Source organism: Herpailurus yagouaroundi, unplaced genomic scaffold, assembly GCF_014898765.1.
Source record: "Herpailurus yagouaroundi ecotype Mexico unplaced genomic scaffold, PumYag 182, whole genome shotgun sequence".
NCBI classification, from domain to species: Eukaryota; Metazoa; Chordata; class Mammalia; order Carnivora; family Felidae; genus Herpailurus; species Herpailurus yagouaroundi.
Genome location: NW_024412413.1, coordinates 37,971,986 through 37,992,863, shown reverse-complemented (window position 1 = coordinate 37,992,863; position 20,878 = coordinate 37,971,986). Strand labels below are relative to the sequence as shown.

At 35.8% G+C, this 20,878-nt stretch overlaps 1 protein-coding gene across 20 annotated transcripts in view; it reads right to left on the bottom strand.

The window, feature by feature from the left end:
* The window catches only part of PPFIA2 (PPFI scaffold protein A2), a 478,162-nt gene that overhangs the window by 29,549 nt on the left and 427,735 nt on the right, over positions 1-20,878 (bottom strand). For 10 of the 20 annotated variants that reach the window (XM_040491314.1, XM_040491316.1, XM_040491319.1 and 7 more), the window contains 3 exons: positions 17,983-17,991; positions 6,699-6,780; positions 2,349-2,549 (listed from right to left, as the gene is read on the bottom strand). In XM_040491314.1, coding sequence (XP_040347248.1) covers positions 2,349-2,549; positions 6,699-6,780; positions 17,983-17,991 — 292 coding nt within the window. The remainder of the gene's footprint in view (positions 1-2,348; positions 2,550-6,698; positions 6,781-17,982; positions 17,992-20,878) is intronic. The other 10 variants (XM_040491315.1, XM_040491317.1, XM_040491331.1 and 7 more) reach the window with 1 other exon arrangement.

Here is a 20,878-nt window from a genome sequence, read left to right as displayed (position 1 = left end):
CATGATATTACAATTGCATATTTAATAAAGTGAGGAAAATGCTCATGCTATATTATGAAGTTTTAAAAAGAAAAATATAAAATATGATATGAAATAATTCATATTTCATATAAACAGATGAAGAAAATAGACTGAAAGTTAATCTGTCCAAAAGTGAATATTGAAAAAAATAATTTTTAATAATTAATAATATATTACCTGTCTTTGAAATGTTAAATCCTCTTTGAAGCCTTATTATTAGGCCAGAAATGGTTTCTCCTTCTTTGGAATTCCACAACTCTTTGCTTCTACCTAACACTGAGGAATTAAACTATATCATCTCCTACTTAATCTAGTGGTGAACAAGGCTCACCTTCTTTACCATAGTTATCCTTTCTGAAGTCAGGATATTTTATATCCTCTGTAATGGTTGGTAGAGCGACTTATACAATCACCACTTTTAAGATGAATTTTACTGACCACTCTCTACAATTTTCCAGGCACTGAATTAAGGCTTGGGGACTATGGAAAACTGATAATATCTTTGGTTGGCTTAGCACAGGATAAATTAAGAAGAGAAAATTATAAAATGGCTTTTGTAAGCATACAGAGTAGTAATTCGGGAAGGGAAGCAAACCAGATTTTGGCGTCTGGTGAAAGATTTCTCAAGGAAAAACATTCAAGATTCATTCAATGAAGGATGAGTTGGGGAAGGACAGTGATCCTGGAGTGGGGAAAATGTTTCAGTCACAGCACAGAGCAACTACAAAAGCTCATAATTACCCAAGAGCATAAAAGTTTAGCAAAGTGAAATTAGTTCTGTGTCGCTGGGGTCCTGACCTGAGGAGGTGAAGTTGAGGCTAGATCGTGAAATCTCATAAATTCTCTTCACATTTGACTGTCCTTTAAACAACTGAATATGCTTTTACTTTTAATAGTTTGTGATTTAAATTTCTTAAGTTCACTTAGACATTTTTAGAAAAACAGTGCTCAATTATTCTATTTTCCAGTAAGAAATAAATGGATTAGGATGCTAAATAAAAATATAAAGCATATGCTACTTTTCATCTTGAAATTGTGACTTCAAATGTTCTTAATTTTGCATTTTTAGCAATTATGCATGCATTTGCTCTTAGGAAAAGAGTGCTGATATAAGCCAGTTGTGATGCTTCTCTGTCAGTTGGAAATTACGCAGGAAACTCTATCAGATCTGAATTCAGCTTACAATACCTATTTTAATGGCCTACTCAGCTTTTATTTTAAACATATTCTGTATTATTTTTTAGTTTGAGTAGTATTTTAGCTATAGTATACAACATTATTTACATTTAAAAATAATGTTATACATAAGAGTTTGTTAAATTATAGATTTTTTTCTACATCTTATTTAGAAAGAAGTTAAAATGGAATTATACAAGAAAGATAAAACCTTTTTAAAGGTGACCTGGTATTTCTGGCATTAGAATCTGGAATACTGGGAAGGAATGTAAAGATAGATACAATAAACATGAAGCTAGTTCTTTAAAGCTGTTTAAGACCACATAGAAAAAGTAAACTCAAGTTAGTTTTGTTCCTGAAAATTGCAATAAAGTAATACCACTTTTCTCTTACTTGCTACTCAAATTTCCCTCATTCTTCCATATTTTATTATTCTGCATTAAGAATAACAAATTTCCCAATTTCTTTGAGATCAGAGAAATTCAGTTAACATCAGAAATCATATCCTTTATCAGCAAAAGATATAATTCAGAAATGGACTAAAGAAAGAATGAATATTATTTGGAGTTGTTCTTCCTATATGAATTTGTCATTTGGCATGCATTTTTTAGACATTTTGTTCTTTCCTAACATTAGGATAGGAACAAAATTACAGAAGAATAGGGATTTATAAATGAGAAACAAATAGAATTTGAAGGAAGGTATTCCACTCGGTATCTATAAAATATCAAACATGTGCATACTTTCAAAATTATGGAAACTGCTTAAGCTAAGCACTGTATCTTCCAAAAGCACTAACGCGCCAACAACTCATCTCCTGAGATAATGGATGCTGCATTTTTTTAAAAAGGGGAACATCCTAAAAAAGAGTAAAATTGGGGTCTTCTTGCCTGGGAGAAAAACCTAGACTTCCGTTAGAGACTAGCTCAAAAGCCTATCTTGGTTTCAGCCTTCAAGTCTGATAGGAATCACAGCTCCTCACTTGAAAACCTATTAAAAGTAGCAGCAAGGTTAATGAAGAGCAAGTGAAATCTCTTCAGAATAATTCATGCTGACATTGAAATGTGTGCTGCCACAGTCTCGCTCTATGGACTTAGAGAGGCTGCTACTTGCCCAGCACTGGGAGAGGGAAGGAGCTCAGCTTGACTCACAGTTCGGGATGTCGGAGGAGCTGAAGGACTCGTTAGGGAAACCATCTCCTGGATTGCTAATCGCAGCTTTAAGCGATGCAGGGGATTGCTGATTCCAATTTCTCTCTGGATCTCAGTGTCTGATAAAGCAGACATGATGGCACCACTTTTCACGTTGGCTCGGCAGGCTGCTACATACCAAGCGGGCATTCCCAACCAGAGCTGTTGGATAGGGAACAAATACATACACAGGTTATTCCAATAGTTACACAGTTTAGTGTCTTATGTGCCAGGCATTTTCCTAAGTGCCTTACATGTGTGAACTGTTTTGTTGCCCACACCCCAAAATATAGATGCTATTATTATTTCCCCCAGGTGACATAGAGCCACAGAGACATTAAGCCATTTAAAAATATCAGCTAGGCAGTGATGGAAAGGAAGATTTGAAATCGAGTCTCCAGGGTGTCCAATTTATACTATTTTATACTAATTTATACTATTTTATACTAATTTATACTAATTTTTACTATTTATATTTACTATTTATACTAATTTATACTATTTATAAATTTATAATATTTACTATTTATAATTTTTTTAATTATATTTTTAATTATATTTTTAATTAAAATTTATAAAAATTTATAAATATTTACTATTTATACTAATTTATACTAATTTATACAACTAATTTATACTATTAGGCTATACATAATAGGTGCACATCACCAAATCCAGCCCTGCCCCTCCCCCCCCCCCCCCCCGTGGGTTTAAGGGCAAGAACAGCCACAAGCTGCATTTGGTGAAGACTCAATCGACGTTTGTTTAATGCGTGGTTTCAATTTACAATTCTCCTTCGGAATTCTGAGTGCAAAGAAATCCAGCTGCCCTGGAAAGAGACTGAAGCCTGTATTGCATGTAGCTAGACTCCTTTCTCATGTGATAGTTGTGTGAACTTAATTTGATATCCTGCACGAACAAAGTTTTGGAGAACAAAATGATGTGCTAAAGGAAGAGGCTAAAGCTATAAACATCTGGAAAACTTTAGGCAAAGAGAGTAACTAAATGAATAATGCATTAGAAATTAGGGATTCCAATTTTTCAACTTTGCTAAGATGCTCTTGAAAGACAATCGAATCAGTAGTGCAAGGAGCACAGCACAGTGTCTGCACACACCTTAAGCACTGGGTGAATGCCAACTCACATGGATTGTGTTGCAGCATTTGAATTACACACACTTAAAAATGGAATATTCTCTCCATTCTCCCTCCCCACCATCACTAGATAGGAGTAAGAAGCAAGGCACATGCGAGTAAGCAGTTTAAATCTTGGTCTTTAAGTGTCCAAAATATTGATTTTTTGGACTATTTTATTTGTTGGCGTGAATAGACTGAGCAAAAGGGAGAGAACATGAGTAAGAAGAGTGACAATAAGAGAAAGAAGAAAAGGTATAAGCCAGCAAAGTCAACGCCAAGAGCTCTGGACTGGAAGGCTGGGCTCTAATTCCTTCAGTGTCACTGGTGAGTCATGTAACTTCTCTAAGCCTCAGTTTTACTTTCCTCATTTGTAAAACAAAGAAATTCAGCTGTATTATTTCCAGGGCGTTTTGGTAGGCAGCTTCTAAGAGGATCTTTGGGATTTCCTCTTCCTGATATTGCTTTTTCTTTTTAAGGTTTTTTAAAAAAATGTTTATTTTTATTTTGAGAGAGAGAGAGAGAGAGAGAGAGAGAGAGAGAGAGAGAATGAGAGCACACCAGTGGGGGGAGGGGCACAGAGAGAGGTAGAGAGAGAATCCCAAGCAGGCTCTGCACTGTCAGCGCAGAGCCCCACATGGGACTTGATCCCATGAACCGTGAGATCATGACCTGAACCGAAATCAAGAGTCGGACGCTTAACCAACTAAGCCACCCGGGGGCCCCTGCTGACATTTCTGCCTTTGTGTAATTCTTTGCTTTTCAGTTTGGGCTGAAATCAGTGACTTATATCTAATGGATTATGAAAATGACAGGATGCCACTTTCCAGATTAGGTTACAAAGAGACTCTGGCTTCACTCCTGCTAGTCCTCTCTACTTCCCTCCTCTCAGAGCTCTAGCTTGGGGAATCCAGCTGCCATGTTGTGCACAGCCCTGTGAAGATGCCCACATGACAAGGAACAGATGTTTCTAGCCAACCACTGGCAAGGAACCCAATCATGACTGTGAAAACAGGAGTCAGCTTGGAAGTGGATTCTCCCCACGTTGAGCCTTGAGATGCCTGCCACCCTGGCTGACACCTTGGATGCAGCCTTGTGAAAGACTTTGATCAAAGCCCCAAGCTAAGCCAAACTCCTGACCCACAGAAGCTATGAGGAAAATAAATGCTGAGTTTTGGTGTAATTTGTTACATGGTAATAGGGGACTAACCTAGACATCCTTCTATTTAAAAAATTCTGTCATATTAGAAGGCTACTTGTTTCTATAGGGGAGACAAACAAACAAACCAAAAGCCAACTTTGAGTCATTGTGGCCTGGGCTGTGACTGAGGTAAAAGACAGGAGAGAGGGGAACTAAGTAGGGCACATGACTGAATAGTTCATACTGTCTTCCAGCAGGTGAGACACAAGGAATTGGCCTTACCTTGACAGGTACCATTAAGTACCATTAGGTACCACTGATGGAAGATGGGACTTAATGTCTTAGTTCATCAACTCAACTTGTTCAAAAATAATTAAAGATCTAAACATACCTTCGCTGGACCCTAACGATTTTTCACTCCCTCTTTTTAAAGATATTTTTATTCCCATACTGAGTAATATTACCCAAATGCTTGCCAATACATTGTTATCAGTATCAACTCTAATTAGACTTTCAAAAAGGTTTTGGTGTGATAAATGGTGTGTGAAGCATCAGACTTCCTTCTGCTCATCATTCTGAGCAGACTGTGCACATGAGGAGGTGCTAAAGGAGGTGAGAGTTAAGAGCTCTCATTCACTGGATCACCCCACTCATTCATCTTGTTTATTCCATTTTACAATTTGAGTCACATTAGGAAGCACATTATGAGCAATTTCTGTGTGCTCAGGATAGGTTTAATTAGCACAAAACTTCACTGCCTGTCATTTCCTAGCCCCTTAATGTCAGTAAATCTTTTTTTTTTCTTTTTTTATCTAAGGGTTTGTTCATCATTTGCCAAAATAGGAGCTAACTCTCTGTCACTGCAGCTCATTTCACTGGAGTGACACTGAACAAAGAGCTGCTATTAATTTCGAGGTGTGTTTTCTTAAGCATTTTGACTCATAATTGATTTTTAAAGTATAGTAATTTTAAAGGCACGTTTGGAAGAAGCAGTTCTGATCATTAATATGCTAAAAATTCCCTGACTGCTGCGAGAGAATAAAATAAAGCAAGACATAGGCCTCTTTTACTCAGTCCAAGGAAGGAAAAGGCAAAGCATATTATTACATCTATCTATTAAAGGCTGTTTTTTAAACTAAAAAAGGGTTTTAACGTTTCATCATTGATTATTTGTTAGCCCTGGATATGATATGAAAGTGAGTGATTTTATAATCCCCAACCAGTTAAAACAATGCGTTCGAATTGTCTTTGCCAGGCAAGGAAAGCATATTTTCTTCTTTGCCCCGACATTGGCATATCCTGGTAGCTGCCGGCAGCCCACATTAGAGGACTGAATGGAACAGGCAAGTGAACACTACTAGTAAGTGGTATGAACTGGTCCTTTGTAGTCAAATGCGTTTCTTTCACTGTTGCAGTCTGCTTCTACTGGCCTCCACTGTGCTCAGGTACTGTTTTTATTTTTCCTGGCCCCCGTGTTACATAGAAAATGCTGAATTACATTCAATTTAGACCCAGAAGAGAACAAGGGGATAAGTATTCTCTTGCTTAATTCCAAGTGTCTAAACCTAGCTGGCCTCTGGGCGTTAGAGAATTAGGTTCAGGAATCATTTTACAGGCAAAGAAATGGCTCTCTGCACAAATAGGTGACAGTGATATCACGGATAACATGTTGAATATAGAGATGGGTCTTGTTTGTAACCTGCTGATGAGAAAGAACTCTAGACTGATAGACTAGGGCAGATGTTTTCTTGCAACATGAGAAATGTGGCTCAATACCTGCCTTCCCTTCTTCTAAAGATGAAGACAGTGAAATTTAGAGCAACTTCCTTTTATCCTACTGGGTGCTTCCTTCGGCCACAATCACAAGAATGCATCACAACAATGCTCACAGCCCCCTGGATAAAGCAAATATTCCCTCTATAAGTTACTCCAGGCTAGTGGAAAGCTGTGACTTCAGGAACCCATCTTCACCTGTTTCTAGAAAAACTATCAAATTGAAGTCATTGATTTAAGAGCTTTCTGGTTTAATTCTCTTACCTCCAGCCATGCAACGACAGTGGGCCCATCCCACTGAGCAAAAGGTAATCCCTTCCTCCGAGCTTCTTCTAGAAGTTCATGCCTGAAGTACACAGCAAAGATCATTAGTCAGGTAACATGGAAAAAGATGGTAGTGATTAATTTAAATGCCAATATTTTTAAAAAACCAATAATTCTTCACAAGCTTTTTCTGAGTTAATATAGAATAACAGAATTCTTTCTTCCTCTTAGAAATACATGGAAATCAGCCATTGATTTTATGAGTAAAACATTGACATCTAAAAATAATTTCTCCCAACATTTATTCACAAAATTGAAACATTAAATGTTAATGGACTAAGAAGCTGAATTATATTATCAGCAAATATCTTAGCTCTTTAACAAGAAAATGGCGCACATGTGCATTTTCAAGCATACATTATGGGATCTAAATGAGGCTTCTTTCAACCTACTTACTTTCCCTTACTATTTCAATGATAGAGAAAATGTCTGAATATAGAGGCAGTGGATAAATTTGGTTATTTTATCCCCATTTAAGAGATGTGCCTCATTTTAGTATGCTCTCCAGGTCAAGGTAGCTACATTAGGAGTTTTTTTTTTTTTTTTTTAATCTAGACTATGAAATTGCCTCTCATTTAAAGAAAACTCAGAGAGAAATTAACTTCTATTACTAGAAAGCAATGTAAGGTGTGAAATTCAATAGTACATTCATTTTCATTTATAATCACTCCTGTTTTTAATGAAAGTGAAACATTTCAATGAAAACAAATGGTTGTTTCTGGTAGCAAAATGTAAAAAGCCTTGACAAATGCATTATTAATCATTGTCCCTACAACTGAGCCTTATAACTGACATCCATTTACAAAGCCAATTTGAGTCATTTATTGTTAAAATATCAAATATGTGTTTTTACTGAAACTCAAATTGATATATACCTGACCAGGGCTATATTGGAAAATATATTCTGTTCCTTAGTATACTTTGATCTTACACACAAATGATAGAAATGTAGTGTATATTCACTCTTTTGAATGTGTGTCTTTCATGGTTAGGAATCTATCAATAATATCATATATGAACTCCAAAATGAAACATTTGATTATTTCCTACTATCAATCAATCAACTGATTTTTATAATTTGTTAAGATACAGTTGACCTTTGAACAACATGGCGGCTAGAAGCGCCAACTCCCTGCATAGTTAAAAACCTGCATTTAGCTCTTGACTCCCTCCAAACTTTACTAATAGCCTTGACTGGAAGCCTTACTGACAACATAAACAGTCAATTAACACATATTTTGTATGTTATACATGTTTCATTCTGTATTTTTACAATAAATATAGAGAAAAACTATTAAGAAAATAACAGGGGCGCCTGGGTGGCTCAGTCGGTTGGGTGGCCGACTTTGGCTCAGGTCACGATCTCGCAGTCCGTGAGTTCGAGCCCCGCGTCAGGCTCTGTGCTGACAGCTCAGAGCCTGGAGCCCGTTTCAGATTCTGTGTCTCCCTCTCTCTCTGCCCCTCCCCTGTTCATGCTCTGTCTCTCTCTGTCTCAAAAATAAATAAACGTTAAAAAAAAATTAAAAAAAGAAAATGTGCGGATAAGTAGGCCCCAGCAGTTCAAGCCTATGGTGTTCAATGATCAACTGTACATAACCAAAAATGCTTTTCAGCGAGAACTTTACATATTTGCAGTGGATGCTACCAACAAAAGTTCAGTGTGACAAAGAAACAAAGAGGCAAAACAAAAACTGAAGTTATAGCTGCTGAAGAGACACATAAAAAACTGCTGTTTTATCTGAATAGCAAGGAAAGCATAGGTGAATTCTGCAAGTAACTTTTTCAGCACCGAGGACAGGGAAAAGTGATCTCAGCACCCCTGAACACGAAGTGAAAATTAGAGGGGCTTCCTCACCTGCCTTCCCATTCCCTTGCACTTCCCAATGACATTCCTTCAATGAAAACCTGACTTGAATAGCCTACTCTCACTGTTACTGGTATTGACAGAAATGGGTTGAAGGGTCAAACAACCAACCATCAGGTACTCATTGAGCATCTGTTGTGACCTTAGATCTGTGCTCAATGTGGAAGACATGGGCTCAGTTTTTCACAAGGTCCCTAGTTAGATAGAAAAAGCAAACACACGAACTGTCCAAAAACACAATACAATACACAAATAGATGCTAAAACTCAGTGATGCACATTCTGGGCGTGAGGATTTTGAAAATGGGTTAACAGCAATGGAATCGATTGGTGAAAGCATTTGGTAACTGAGCTGGCTTTGAAGGGCGTGTGGGAAGGCGTTCTAAGCAGGATATGCAGTAAGGTTGAGCCTGGACTATGTGCAAGACAATTGAGATTAGGCCTCTACAGAGCTGAGGATTATTATTAAGAGTTGTAATGTTATACCCAATAGGGAAGAAACACTTCCAGTTATGTAACAGCTGAGTGGCATTAAAGGAGAAGAAACAAATATACATTTACAGCTGGGGTTTTTTTTTGGCCACATTTAGTAAAAAGGCAAGTAAATATGCACTCAACACCTAGGAAGTACATAACATTTAACAAGTGAATTATATGAGCTGTACAAAAGACATTTTTAAAAGTTAGAACATTTTAATTGTGAGACTTCTCACTAGTTCTCTAAAAATATTCTACCACACAAGCGAGAGTAAACTTGTTAAAACTTAAGTCAGATAATGTAACTTCTCTGCTCATAACCTTCAATCACTCCTTGTCTCACTCAGAATAAAAGCCAAAGCAGCAGTTAGGATCCGCCTCTACCCTCTCTGATTCAGTTGCTACCTCACACAGCAACACTGGCCTCCTCACTGATCCTGGAAATAGCTCAGGCTTCTTTCTGCCTCAAGACCTTTGTACTCGCTATTGTCTCTGTATAGAATGCATATGCCTCCATCTCCACATGGCTCACTCCCTCTCCTACTTTTAATCTTTACTCAAATGTCACCTTCTCTGAATGTCTTCTTCCCTACCTATTTCAACCCTCACTAGACATTCTTTATCCCTGTTCCTTGATTTATTTTTCTCCACAGTACTTATCTTCTAACACAGAGTATCATTTACACCTCCGTCTATTACATCCCACTCAAGTATAAGCTCAAGGAGGACTGATGTTTTCACATATTCTGTTTAGAGATAATTAGAAGAATCTAGAGCAAAGTCAGGCACTGACAAGGTGCTCAATAAATATCTGTGAATGTTGAACATGTTTGCCAGGGTTCACATTTAGGTACTTCTTTTTTTCAGTAAATTGAGTCTCTCTCTCTCTCTCTCTCTGTATATATATATATACCCCCATAATTGTATGGAGGCATATATATATATATATATATATATATATATATATATATATGACTATGTATATAGTCCAAATATCCTTTTATATTTTGGCTTACAATGCCATTCAAATGTTTATGTTTCAAAGAGTAAAAAAAAAAATCCTTCAATTTTGCTTCCTCTTGAGCCAGTTTGTCAGAATAACACCCATTCCAGTTGATGCCAAGAATCTGATCTGGCCTGGAATCCCTGACAGGAGTCTGGTTAAGAGGCAATCCAATGTGCTCAGATAGTTCTATTCTTCATCTGAATAGAAATTTAACTGCACAGTTGTTTGTGAAATCTTTGCGTGATCTTGTTCTTGAAAAAGTTTTGTTTTTGCTTTGTTTAATCACAAACTCTTGTAACATAATAACTTTGGTAAGAGTATGCTAAGATAATAAGAACAATAATTCTAGTCCAGTGGATGCTATTCTTTGGTCCCCAGCTGGCAGGGGACCCTGCTGAATCCCCAGCCTTTGAACTGACACACTTGAAACTGGGGAGGAACTGCCGGGTTAGGGGTAGATGGCTGGGTTTTGCAGCAGGACTCCATGTCACATGACTTTGACTCCAGATGTGCTTTCCCTTTATCTGAGGGCAGTATCAACTGTGTAAGAAAGGCATTGAAATTCTCAGAGCAATATTACATTTAATTCTTCTCAATTAAAAAAAAAACAACTCTCACCATATTTATAAGAGACATATTTATAGGAGACACATATCTGGGTGTATTTCATGAGAAAGAAGCAATGTTAAAAAAATAAAATAATATGGGCAATGCTATAATAATTGGAAATCACTGAGTTTAACACATGAAGATTTCCTAACAGATTATTAAAGGTAGCATTAATTGTATGGGGGCATGCTTCTTCCCAGCAGATATTTTGACAGAGAAACAGTGATCTGAATTGTTTAGGAAATATAAAATAAAAAACTGATTTGCCACAAATAGGCATTTTGAATATGCTGGTGTTCTCTGTTCAACCACCCTATGTGTGAAAAGGTATGTATTTATTCTGTACCTGAGATTCAACCTTTTCAAAGGTCAGAAGACAGTTCTTCCAGAGCAAGGCTAGGATCAACTTTCCCTAGTATAAGTGTGAGTCTGGAAATTGCTGTTTTTCTATCTAGACCTGAAGAAATATTTTGGTTTTTCTTTCTTTTTTTCTCCAGACAATCTAATATTTAATCATCCTTTCCCAAAGGATCACTTATATATCACTATAGTTATGGATATGCATTTTTGTTTTAAGATTTAGACTAGATTTTAGAGAATACCAGTAGCACTTCCTTTTAGAAATTCTATCTGACATAGGGTTGTCATCACCTGTGTGAAAACCCAAAAAAGAAAAGTACTAATTGTAAAGGAATGTCATTTTGAGTAAGAAAAATTTTTGAACTGTTGACTATTTTCAAGAAACACATTCTCATCTCTAATAAAGAATGCCATTAGACTCTCTTGAAATAGGTGTCAATGAGTTACTGTGACTGGAAAGTGACACCTTAGGAAGGCCCACCAGGTGCATGAGTCATTTGCATGCTCAGATATAACTGTGCACAGGGAAGCCTGTGCATGCTATGCCTGGTCTGAGATAGGAACAAGGTTGGGCACCCTAGTAATAACTAGACCCAAGGATTTCTGAATAAAAATCGAGAGTGTCTAAAAAATGTACATGAATCAAAGGCAGTTGCCAGGCTTGTAGTTTCTTACTCCTAATCCACACTAATTTAAGCAAGTTTGACTTTGCTTAAGTGACTCAAACCAAATGGAAATATCTGGCTTCTATTTTTTTTTTTTTTTTGGTTTTATGTCTCTGCTCAACTATTACAGTTTTAACCTAATTGGTACAGTATGCTTGCATTTGTAAGCCGTGTTTCTATCACACTAAACAATGTCCTCATGTCTCCATGCCTGGTCTCCCCAGTCACTTTGTCTTGATTTTTAAGACATACTAAAATACTTCCCTGAAGCCATCTTTTCTCGCCCCTGAGGCAATATCCACTACATCTTTTTATAAGCCCCCTAGTATACCAAGCATTCTTACCTAGAGTACCTTTAACATTTTATTGACTCAGAGATTCAGTTGGTCTTATTCTTTGCTGAACACAAAACCTGGTACGCGGTAGATCATAAAAATGAGATGACTGACTACCTAACAAATTTGGTTCATCCTGGAGTAGGAAAAGTCCTTGTATTCATGCCCTCACAGTAGGGGAACCAACTTACAAATCAAAAAAATTCAATCAAGTATTAAATTCTGAAAAATAAAATTCATTAATTACTCAAAAAAGTCACAGACCATAGGGCCAGTAAAGTCTCCTTTCTCATATTCTTCCCAACATGAATGGTTCATCACTGTCAGTGAAAATAGACTTTATTCTCAGACCACTTAGCCTCCAATGCTATTTTGGGATTGCCAATTTGTGATATGACTGTCTGAATACTATACAGTACCCTTTCCTCTGTCACTCAGGATGGCCATTTCAGTCACTTTCCATTTAATGCCTGCCAATTTCCCCCTTCATATTTTCTATTTCATCTTCCTTTACTTTCTATTTTCGTCACCACCATACTCCTTTTTTTTCACCCCTTTAATTGGCCCCTATCTCTAGTCCTCTAACCCTCTTAATACACTGGCATAAGAAGAAAATCTGCCATGATAGCAAAAGAGGTAAGAAAGCAGCCTCTAAAGTCTGATGGTTTGGGCCTGATTCTTGGTGCCTCCTCTTCTTAGCTGTGCATCTACAGACAAGTCACTTTACCTCTTTGTACCTCAGTTTCCTCATCTGTAAAATAAAGCTGACAATACTAGTCCCTACCTCAGGAGGTTGCAATGCAAGTTAAATGAGAGAAAACATATGGTAATGTGATTACAACAGTGCCTCATACGAAGGAAGCAGCTAATAAATGTGAGGTGTTACTTTCGTCATAGTATTGTCCTCTGAAACCCTGCCAACGGCTTCCTAAATGCCTAAAGTATAACCCTCAACCTGCATTATGAATACTAAAATAGGTTTAGTCTTGACTCACCTTTCTAATCGTCTTCATTCACTTCTAACCAGAACTGAAAAACTACTTTTGCATATAATTTGTGCATTCTAATTTCTCATTGCAAGCACCATTTTCCAGGGCTGGTAAGTTCTTTCCCTTCTTCAACTATCAAAATCTTTCTGTTTGCCTAAATTACGACCCTAGCTTTCATTTTGTGATAATCCCATTCCATAAAGACTCTTTATCCTTCAAAGTCTGGAAATTTCTACTGTGTCAGTATCTCTCACACAGATTGGTGATTAGCACCACATGTGTGCGCCTCATATCCCACCCCCAACTCTAAAGTCCTATAGATGAGAGCTTGTCCTTCCACTGCATCATGCTTTTCACCATCTGCTCTAGCCAAGAAAATCTTTCGAATGACTGTTATACTGTAATCCACAAAACTCTCAATGTTGACAACCACCTGGGATCTTTGATCATAGGATGAATTGTAAGTATTTTGTTTTTTGTTAACATCAAACTATGCATCGCATCTTAAAAAGGAATAAGCATTTTGTTTAGCAGTTACCTATACTGGCTGCTCAGAAAGAGAAAAACATGCACTCTCTAACATTAAATAAGATATTTTGCAAATTGACTACTACCAAAGCTTCTGTTCAAATCCTCATCATTCGCGGATCATGGCAAAGGACTCCCAGAGTCTCTCTGTCTCTGGTACCCCTCCGCCCATGCTTTTTCCAACTCCCAGTGAGAACTTCCTAAACGCAAATTTTTGTTAAGACTTGCCGTTGTCCTAAAAATAACGGTCAAATATCTTAGCATGATGAAAAAGACCCTTAGTAATCTAGCCCCAGCTCTCTCCAGACTCTTCTGCTCAATCAGTACTGAAACACTTGCCATTCCCCCATACCACATTCTACTTGACCCTCTGTGACTTTTGTCTCCCTTTTTCTTCTGATTGAAACATCCTTCTTTGCATCATAATCGTGGCAAATTCATACTTGTCCTTCAGGCATAGCTCATGCTTTATCCTTCCTGTTAAGATTCCAAGACCTCTCCCAGGCAGAATTAATTTTCTCTTCTACACAAATATTATGACTTGTGCATACTCCACTGATTGCACTTATTATACCTCTCATTTAAAATTCAAAAATATATTTAAATGTAATTTTTTAGATTTTACTACAATTCAATATAGTACGTACTGTAATAGAGATTTTTCTAATGTGACTTCTTGTTTCATTTAAACCACTTTCTATTCTTCTGAGATATGATATCATGGTTTGAAAGAGCAAAGGCTCTGGATGTAGACAAATTAGGGTTTAGATCCCGGATAACAACAGCTAACACCCATTGCCACAAATTCTGTGTGAAACGCTATCCTAAGAGCTTTGTATGGATAATTTCTTTAAGCTTCACAACAATAAGATACATATTGATACTCATTTGCAGATGAGGACACTGAAGAACACAAACCACTTGGAGCATAGAGTCAGCAGTGGTAGAGCCAGAATTTGAGCCCCAAGACCTTGGCCACAGAGTTAACTTTCTTAACCCCCATTCTATCCTTTAGCTAATTAATCTCTTGAACTTTTTGTAACTGAAAAAGGAAGATAAATTGATTGCAATAATTTGATTATATTAAAAGCAACTTCCTTGTTGGTATTAAATAAAATGGTATGCTCCCCCTTTTCTTTCTTTTCTTGTGGTTCATTTATATTCAGAAGTGGCACATATTTATTTGACCTCCTGGGTAATATGTATAATCTTTACCCGCTTACTATCACACCCTTTAATTCTTAACATTATCAGATAAATAAGGAGCTTTGCCTTTTCTTTTCTTCTTCCTCCCTAATATCAGGTTCTGCATCTCTGCCAGAGGAACCAAGATTGGTCTTGATTATTATCTCATTGGGATGGACAAACTGGATTGCTTGCACTTTGTGTCAGTTCAATTGATTTTGTATAATTGCAATATAAAGGAATTCTCTGATTGAAAAATATATCTTAAGGGCTTATTAATTTACTGTGGCACATGACAAGTAATTAGTTATTGATATAACCAGAAGAAATAAATACGTGGCTTGATAAGAACCAAGAATAAAACATAAGTCAAAATAATTTGACAGTTGAATCTACTTCTTAACAGTATAGTCCAGAGAATAAATCTCTCTCACATAACGTAGCAGTAAATTTACTTATACTTCATTTCACACCGTTATTAATTGTTCCATTAAAATTCAGTAGTCAGGAGGGTAAGTAGGATATGATCTCAAATTCCCAACAGACGATGAGCTATACGTCTATCATTCAGAAATATAGACTTGTTGATCAATGCTATGAAAATCAACATTACATATTTGAGAAACTATTTGAAATTCTGGTCAGCAAGTATGAACAAAATGTGGTGCCACCCACATTTTTTCTAACATGTGCAAGCTGAAAATGTATATCTTAATTAACATAATTTTTCTAAACAGAAATGTCACAAATCCCAATCAGCTGCTTCAGAACATTGATTGCCTAAATATACATATTTAGCTCCATAAAATTAAGAGTTTCGAATTCAACATTAACAAGGTTGACTTGATTTTAAAAAGCATAGCATACTGTGATTTTGTGTGTGTGTGCAAGTGTATGTGTGTTTGTATATCCTATAATGGCACATTTTCACATGAAGTGCATATAAAATCCATTACACTTCTAAGTACTATTTTATTTGGATTCCAAGAACACATGCTAGGTTGTTTGGAAATGAAATAGTTTGACGACATTAAAACCAAAGTTTATTCATACTGAAACCTTTTTTCTTCAAGCTGCTCTGAAATGGAGGGCACAGTCTCAGAAACAAAATGTAATTTATTTGTGAATTTGAGTTGGGATTTACATAATTTCTTTCCTCACTTTATTTTGAATTTAATCAGTTTCAAAGCCATTAAAAAGGTATAAACACACACACACACACACACACATGCACACACAGAAATGTGATGAAGCAATACAATTACTCATGCTGTTACTGAAAACTAAAGGGATTTGTATTACTTTCCATTAAACAATTTCATTTTTGAAAGATTCTGTGGTCTGTTCTCCCTAGTCACCTCCTGATAGTAAACTGGGGACTTATTGGCGGAACAGTGGTAATTTTCAGGTTATTTGGATACCATTTAGACTAGATTACCTCAGTGCCTCATCTAATTTTCGCCCTCTTTAACTCAGAGTTTGAAGTTTATAGTTTTCATGGTTCTTGAGGTTATAGATATTTTCTCATCCTCTTGTGAGGTTCAGGAAGTTGATAGTAGTGTCAGTAAGTACAGAGAACATGTCAGTCACTCAAGGGTACGCAAAACAAATGGGAAAGCTGGGGCTTACATTCTTACCTTCTCATTCCTAATTCAGGGAATGATCTTTCCACCTCCAATCTCCTATCTTCACTAAGTTTGTACTATCTTCTCCTGACACTTTAACCTCCTAAGCTTTCTTTTGGCAATTCTACCGGGGAAATGATTTTAAAGTCCTAAAATGTTAAATTCCAGGAGCGTGTACAAGACGGCAAGAATCTCAATTTTAGAATGAAGACAATTCCATCAGTTTCTTAAAGTACATAAACGACAATGCATCATGCATTTATTATTTTTCAATATTTAATTCAAAAGGTGAAGGGAAAATGAATGGGATTATTCATTCATGGGATTGAATATTTTCAATATTCAATGGGATTATTTTCCTTATGAAACTTAAAAACCATGAGAAGACAGACCACTGATATTACATGATAACATGAAAACAATATTTTAAATCTAATATCTAGAATATTCATTATATTTAAAAAGAGCTTACAAATTTGGCTATCATAGTTGAATAGTACCCTAACCACGGCTTGCCTTGCATTTTTAAGAACACTTACTAGGCTTTCCTTAATATCATAAATTATCCTAACTGAAGTAAATTCTGCATTACTAAATAATTAGTAGTACTAACTAGAACTTAAAATTAGAGTAGAAAAATATAACAAATATAAACCATACTAATGAACTAAGCAATACTATAAATATAAATATGATATATATATATACATATATATATATATATATATATATATATATATATTTGGTTTTCAATTTAAAAGCAATACCTTTCCCAAACAGAAGTGTTTTTAAAAGCTCACCATGTTACCAATGTAAAAGTTGAAACCAATGTAAATATTTTATAAACGTTATGCATAATTTGTTTTACTTTGAAGCCCCATTTGTCTTAGGAATAGATAATTAACATGTTTTCATTTTAGTTCAAAGAGAAGGATTTAAAATTTTGTACTGTAATCTGAGATGTTTAGATTTTTAAATCTTTGAAAATTAACCTGTAGTACAGGAAATAATGGGAAGCACACACAAAACCAAAGGAATAAACCAAAACCAAGGATTACTTTGGAATCTAAGTGTAAAAGTCCTACTGGGGAAGATCCAACATTTATCCTCTTCATTTAAGTGCAGTTCTAATAATTAACAAATAAGTTTGTCTCTGGAAGAGAATGTGGGTGGAGAGCCACTAAGCACTAATGAGCACACAGGCCAACCCAGCCATGCAGCACAGTCCAAAATAACAATGTGGCCTCCAACTATTACTTAAGCCTCACCGAGTGCCACACTAACTCCTAAAGCATGACTTGAGAAGGAAGGAAATGACGTCTGGAATATCTTTGACGTGTGTCTAATAGAACTGAATAAACAGAAGTGCCTGCAAGGCCAACATAATTAATTTGAGTGTGAACATTTCTCTGAACCAATGATTCCTTTTACAGTGTGGAAATGAATACACTTTGCAGTTTTCATTTTAGGTCAGAGGCAGTGCAGCTTGTGTTAAAACTGAAAAGAGAAATACTAAAGATAAAAGACAAAAAGGATGGTGCTGAAAATAAACATGTTCAGCAGCCATTGTCATTCAACTTACCCAGATGTGCTTTTCATGAGATGGAGAAGGATGGATGGAAAAGAAAAGCACACAAATGTTAATGGATACATTTTAGTCCAAAGAAAGCCATGGAATAAAACAAGAGCATCATTTCAGATGTGCAAAAGCTCAGATATGAGAAAGACATGGTGTCTTTTTTTATTTCACCGTGGCACACATACTCACTGCGTCCAAAAGCATGATCAGGTTGAGGGCAGGTCTAATTGTTGACTAGTAAGTCTGTCTCTTGAAAATGAGCCACTCTGAAACATGCATGACCACATTTTTCCCAGCCTCTAGTATACTCCAGGAAGAAATCAGGCATTTTATTAAAGAACATTCTTTACCTCAGGCCACTCCTGGGTTGTTTTACAAATAGAAGCAGCATTTACAAAATGGTGCTCAGATTCTCATACAGCCTTACATGTCTACTGTTCGAGCTCAAGAAAAAGTACAAGAGACCCCTGGAGAGGCAGCAACTTAAGAGAGCACTGGTGTGAGCGTCAGAATATCGGGGTTCTAGTTTTTATACATGATTTGGTCAAAATCACCAGCAGGTTCTGATTTTCAATCTCCTTACCTTCATATGGGGCAAGAAGAAAATTATACATTCAGGCCCATAATTGTAATATTCTAACAAATGCCATAAGAATAATAATTTTTATAATATGGCATTTGCCAGTAATCAGAACATGAGAAGGATAAAAGAATCCCATGACTCTTTTCCCCTTGCTACAATAATTCCTTCTCCTCTGTTTGAACTGGCAAAATAAATGTTGTTTGTGCCAACTGAGTCTCGACAGAAACATTTATTTGGACAGATGTTTATAAATGTTGCTCTGAGGAAAAAGGAAACTAGTTTGGTTCACCAATATTGCCATAAATCATCGCAAAACAGCATTGATTTAAATATAATTTTTGAGGTAGCCCACTTGCTCCCTGGATATAGTAGTGGCACTGGGAAAATATGGAATTTAAATAATTCAACAAAAAGCCATGGTAATATTATTTAAAATTTTCTATACAAGCATAGTAGACCAATTCTTAGAAAAAATAAAACTTTTACTACAACTCATAAAATATATTAAATATAACAAAATATGAAGCAGAAATCCATATCTCAGATATTAGGCAACTTAGAGAGTTTCTTTTTTATTGCTCAGTCATTATAAAGAAAAGGTTGGCGTGCAATGAAAACACCCTGTACGTGCCTCATCTAAATGCATTCATTCAGAGAAACCATGTATTATTTTATTAAATAGGCCTTTGGAGAAATGCGTATTCTTTGACCTTAGCTCCAGAACAGTTGTGGGAAGCTCTTTAAATATTCACATAAACAAAAACATAAATGTCCATACATATTAGCACCACAATGACCTAAGAAATTTAAGGCATTTTTTTTTTTTTTACATCATACATGGAACAGAAAGCAAATTAAAACCAAAAAGAGACAGTTTCTAAATTGTTAAAATGGCTTTCCTGTCAACGTATCTGTGAACTCTTTGATGAGCTCTTAAAAAAGGCAATTTCTGAGCTTTCCAGGAAAATTGCCAAAAACATTTGGGGCCAGTTATTCCCATGGACAAAATCATCTTTCTCAGCCTACCAGTTATCTAGTAATTGCTCTCCAATAAAACAAGTTGATTAAATATGTGCACAATGGAATATTAATAGTCCCCATGTATTCATTTAGCATTTTCAAAAATAGAAAACTAATATCAATAAAAATACCTTAAATATAAAATGTAAGAGAAATTATGAAACAAACAGGAAACACAAATATAAAAAAAATTCAAAAAGTATTACTTAAATTTCTAATATATTTGTTATCAATTGTTAGAAGTTTTCTGATTTTTCAGAGTTTTTATGAACTTTCTTATTCTCCAGAGTCAATTGAAAGCAATACTGAGCAGTTACCTCACTTTAGAATATTAAGGATTTCAGCTCATGATGTAAAAAAAAAAAAAAAAAAAAAAAAAAAAAAAAAAAAAAGTCCTGCAAAGGACAAAAAGCTAGTCATAAATGACTCTGACATATCCCAGAGTGGTAAATACTCTAAATTCATGTCAGAGGGAATATATATTTGCAGAGCTTTTTCATCTGGATAAAGTATTTAATTTTTCTTCTATGTTCTTTCCTACAAGCAGTTATTTACAATAACACATAACCTCATTATTCATTTTCTCTTCACTCCAGATTGTCAAGGTTATGATAACATCAAGACAGATTCTGTGAAAAATAAATGTTCTTCATGTAAAGACCACTGTGAGTAATAGGCAAATAACAAGTTTTAATTGACACAGAAAAAGAACAGGTTTTAAGTTACCATTTAATGAATATGATCAAATCCAATTATTGGCATGTTTTCCTTGGGAACATCAGCATACATCCAGACACAAGTAGACATTACCAGCGAACATCTGTCTTTTTTCCAAAATGGTGCCTGAAACTGTTCAGATGTCTCATTTTAATCTTCTACATCTCTTACTACATGAATGGGCCATTTCCTGTTTATAAACTAGTCAACTTTGAATGTTAAAACTTCACATTATACATAATTCACTACATGAGCTTCATATGTGAATGAAACGTGATTGCTTCTCTCTTCTTAAGGTTCAAATTGGTGACTCAGAAAGATTTTAAAATCAATTATTAATACCAGATTGAGGAGTGAATGGGTAGCAACTGATGTGAAAAAGTAGAAGAAAGAAAGGATTTCCTTTCATAGGCAAAACCTGAGAATGTTTAAAGAAGAGAGCAGAATTTGAAAGTATAAGAGCAAATAAGAAGTCAGCACAACATGACTGAGAGACCGGGAAGAGATGAGCACTCAAGCAAGAGAGTATCCTAGTTTCCTGTAATAAAACAAAAGAGGGGCTAGTGTTAGTATGCATTT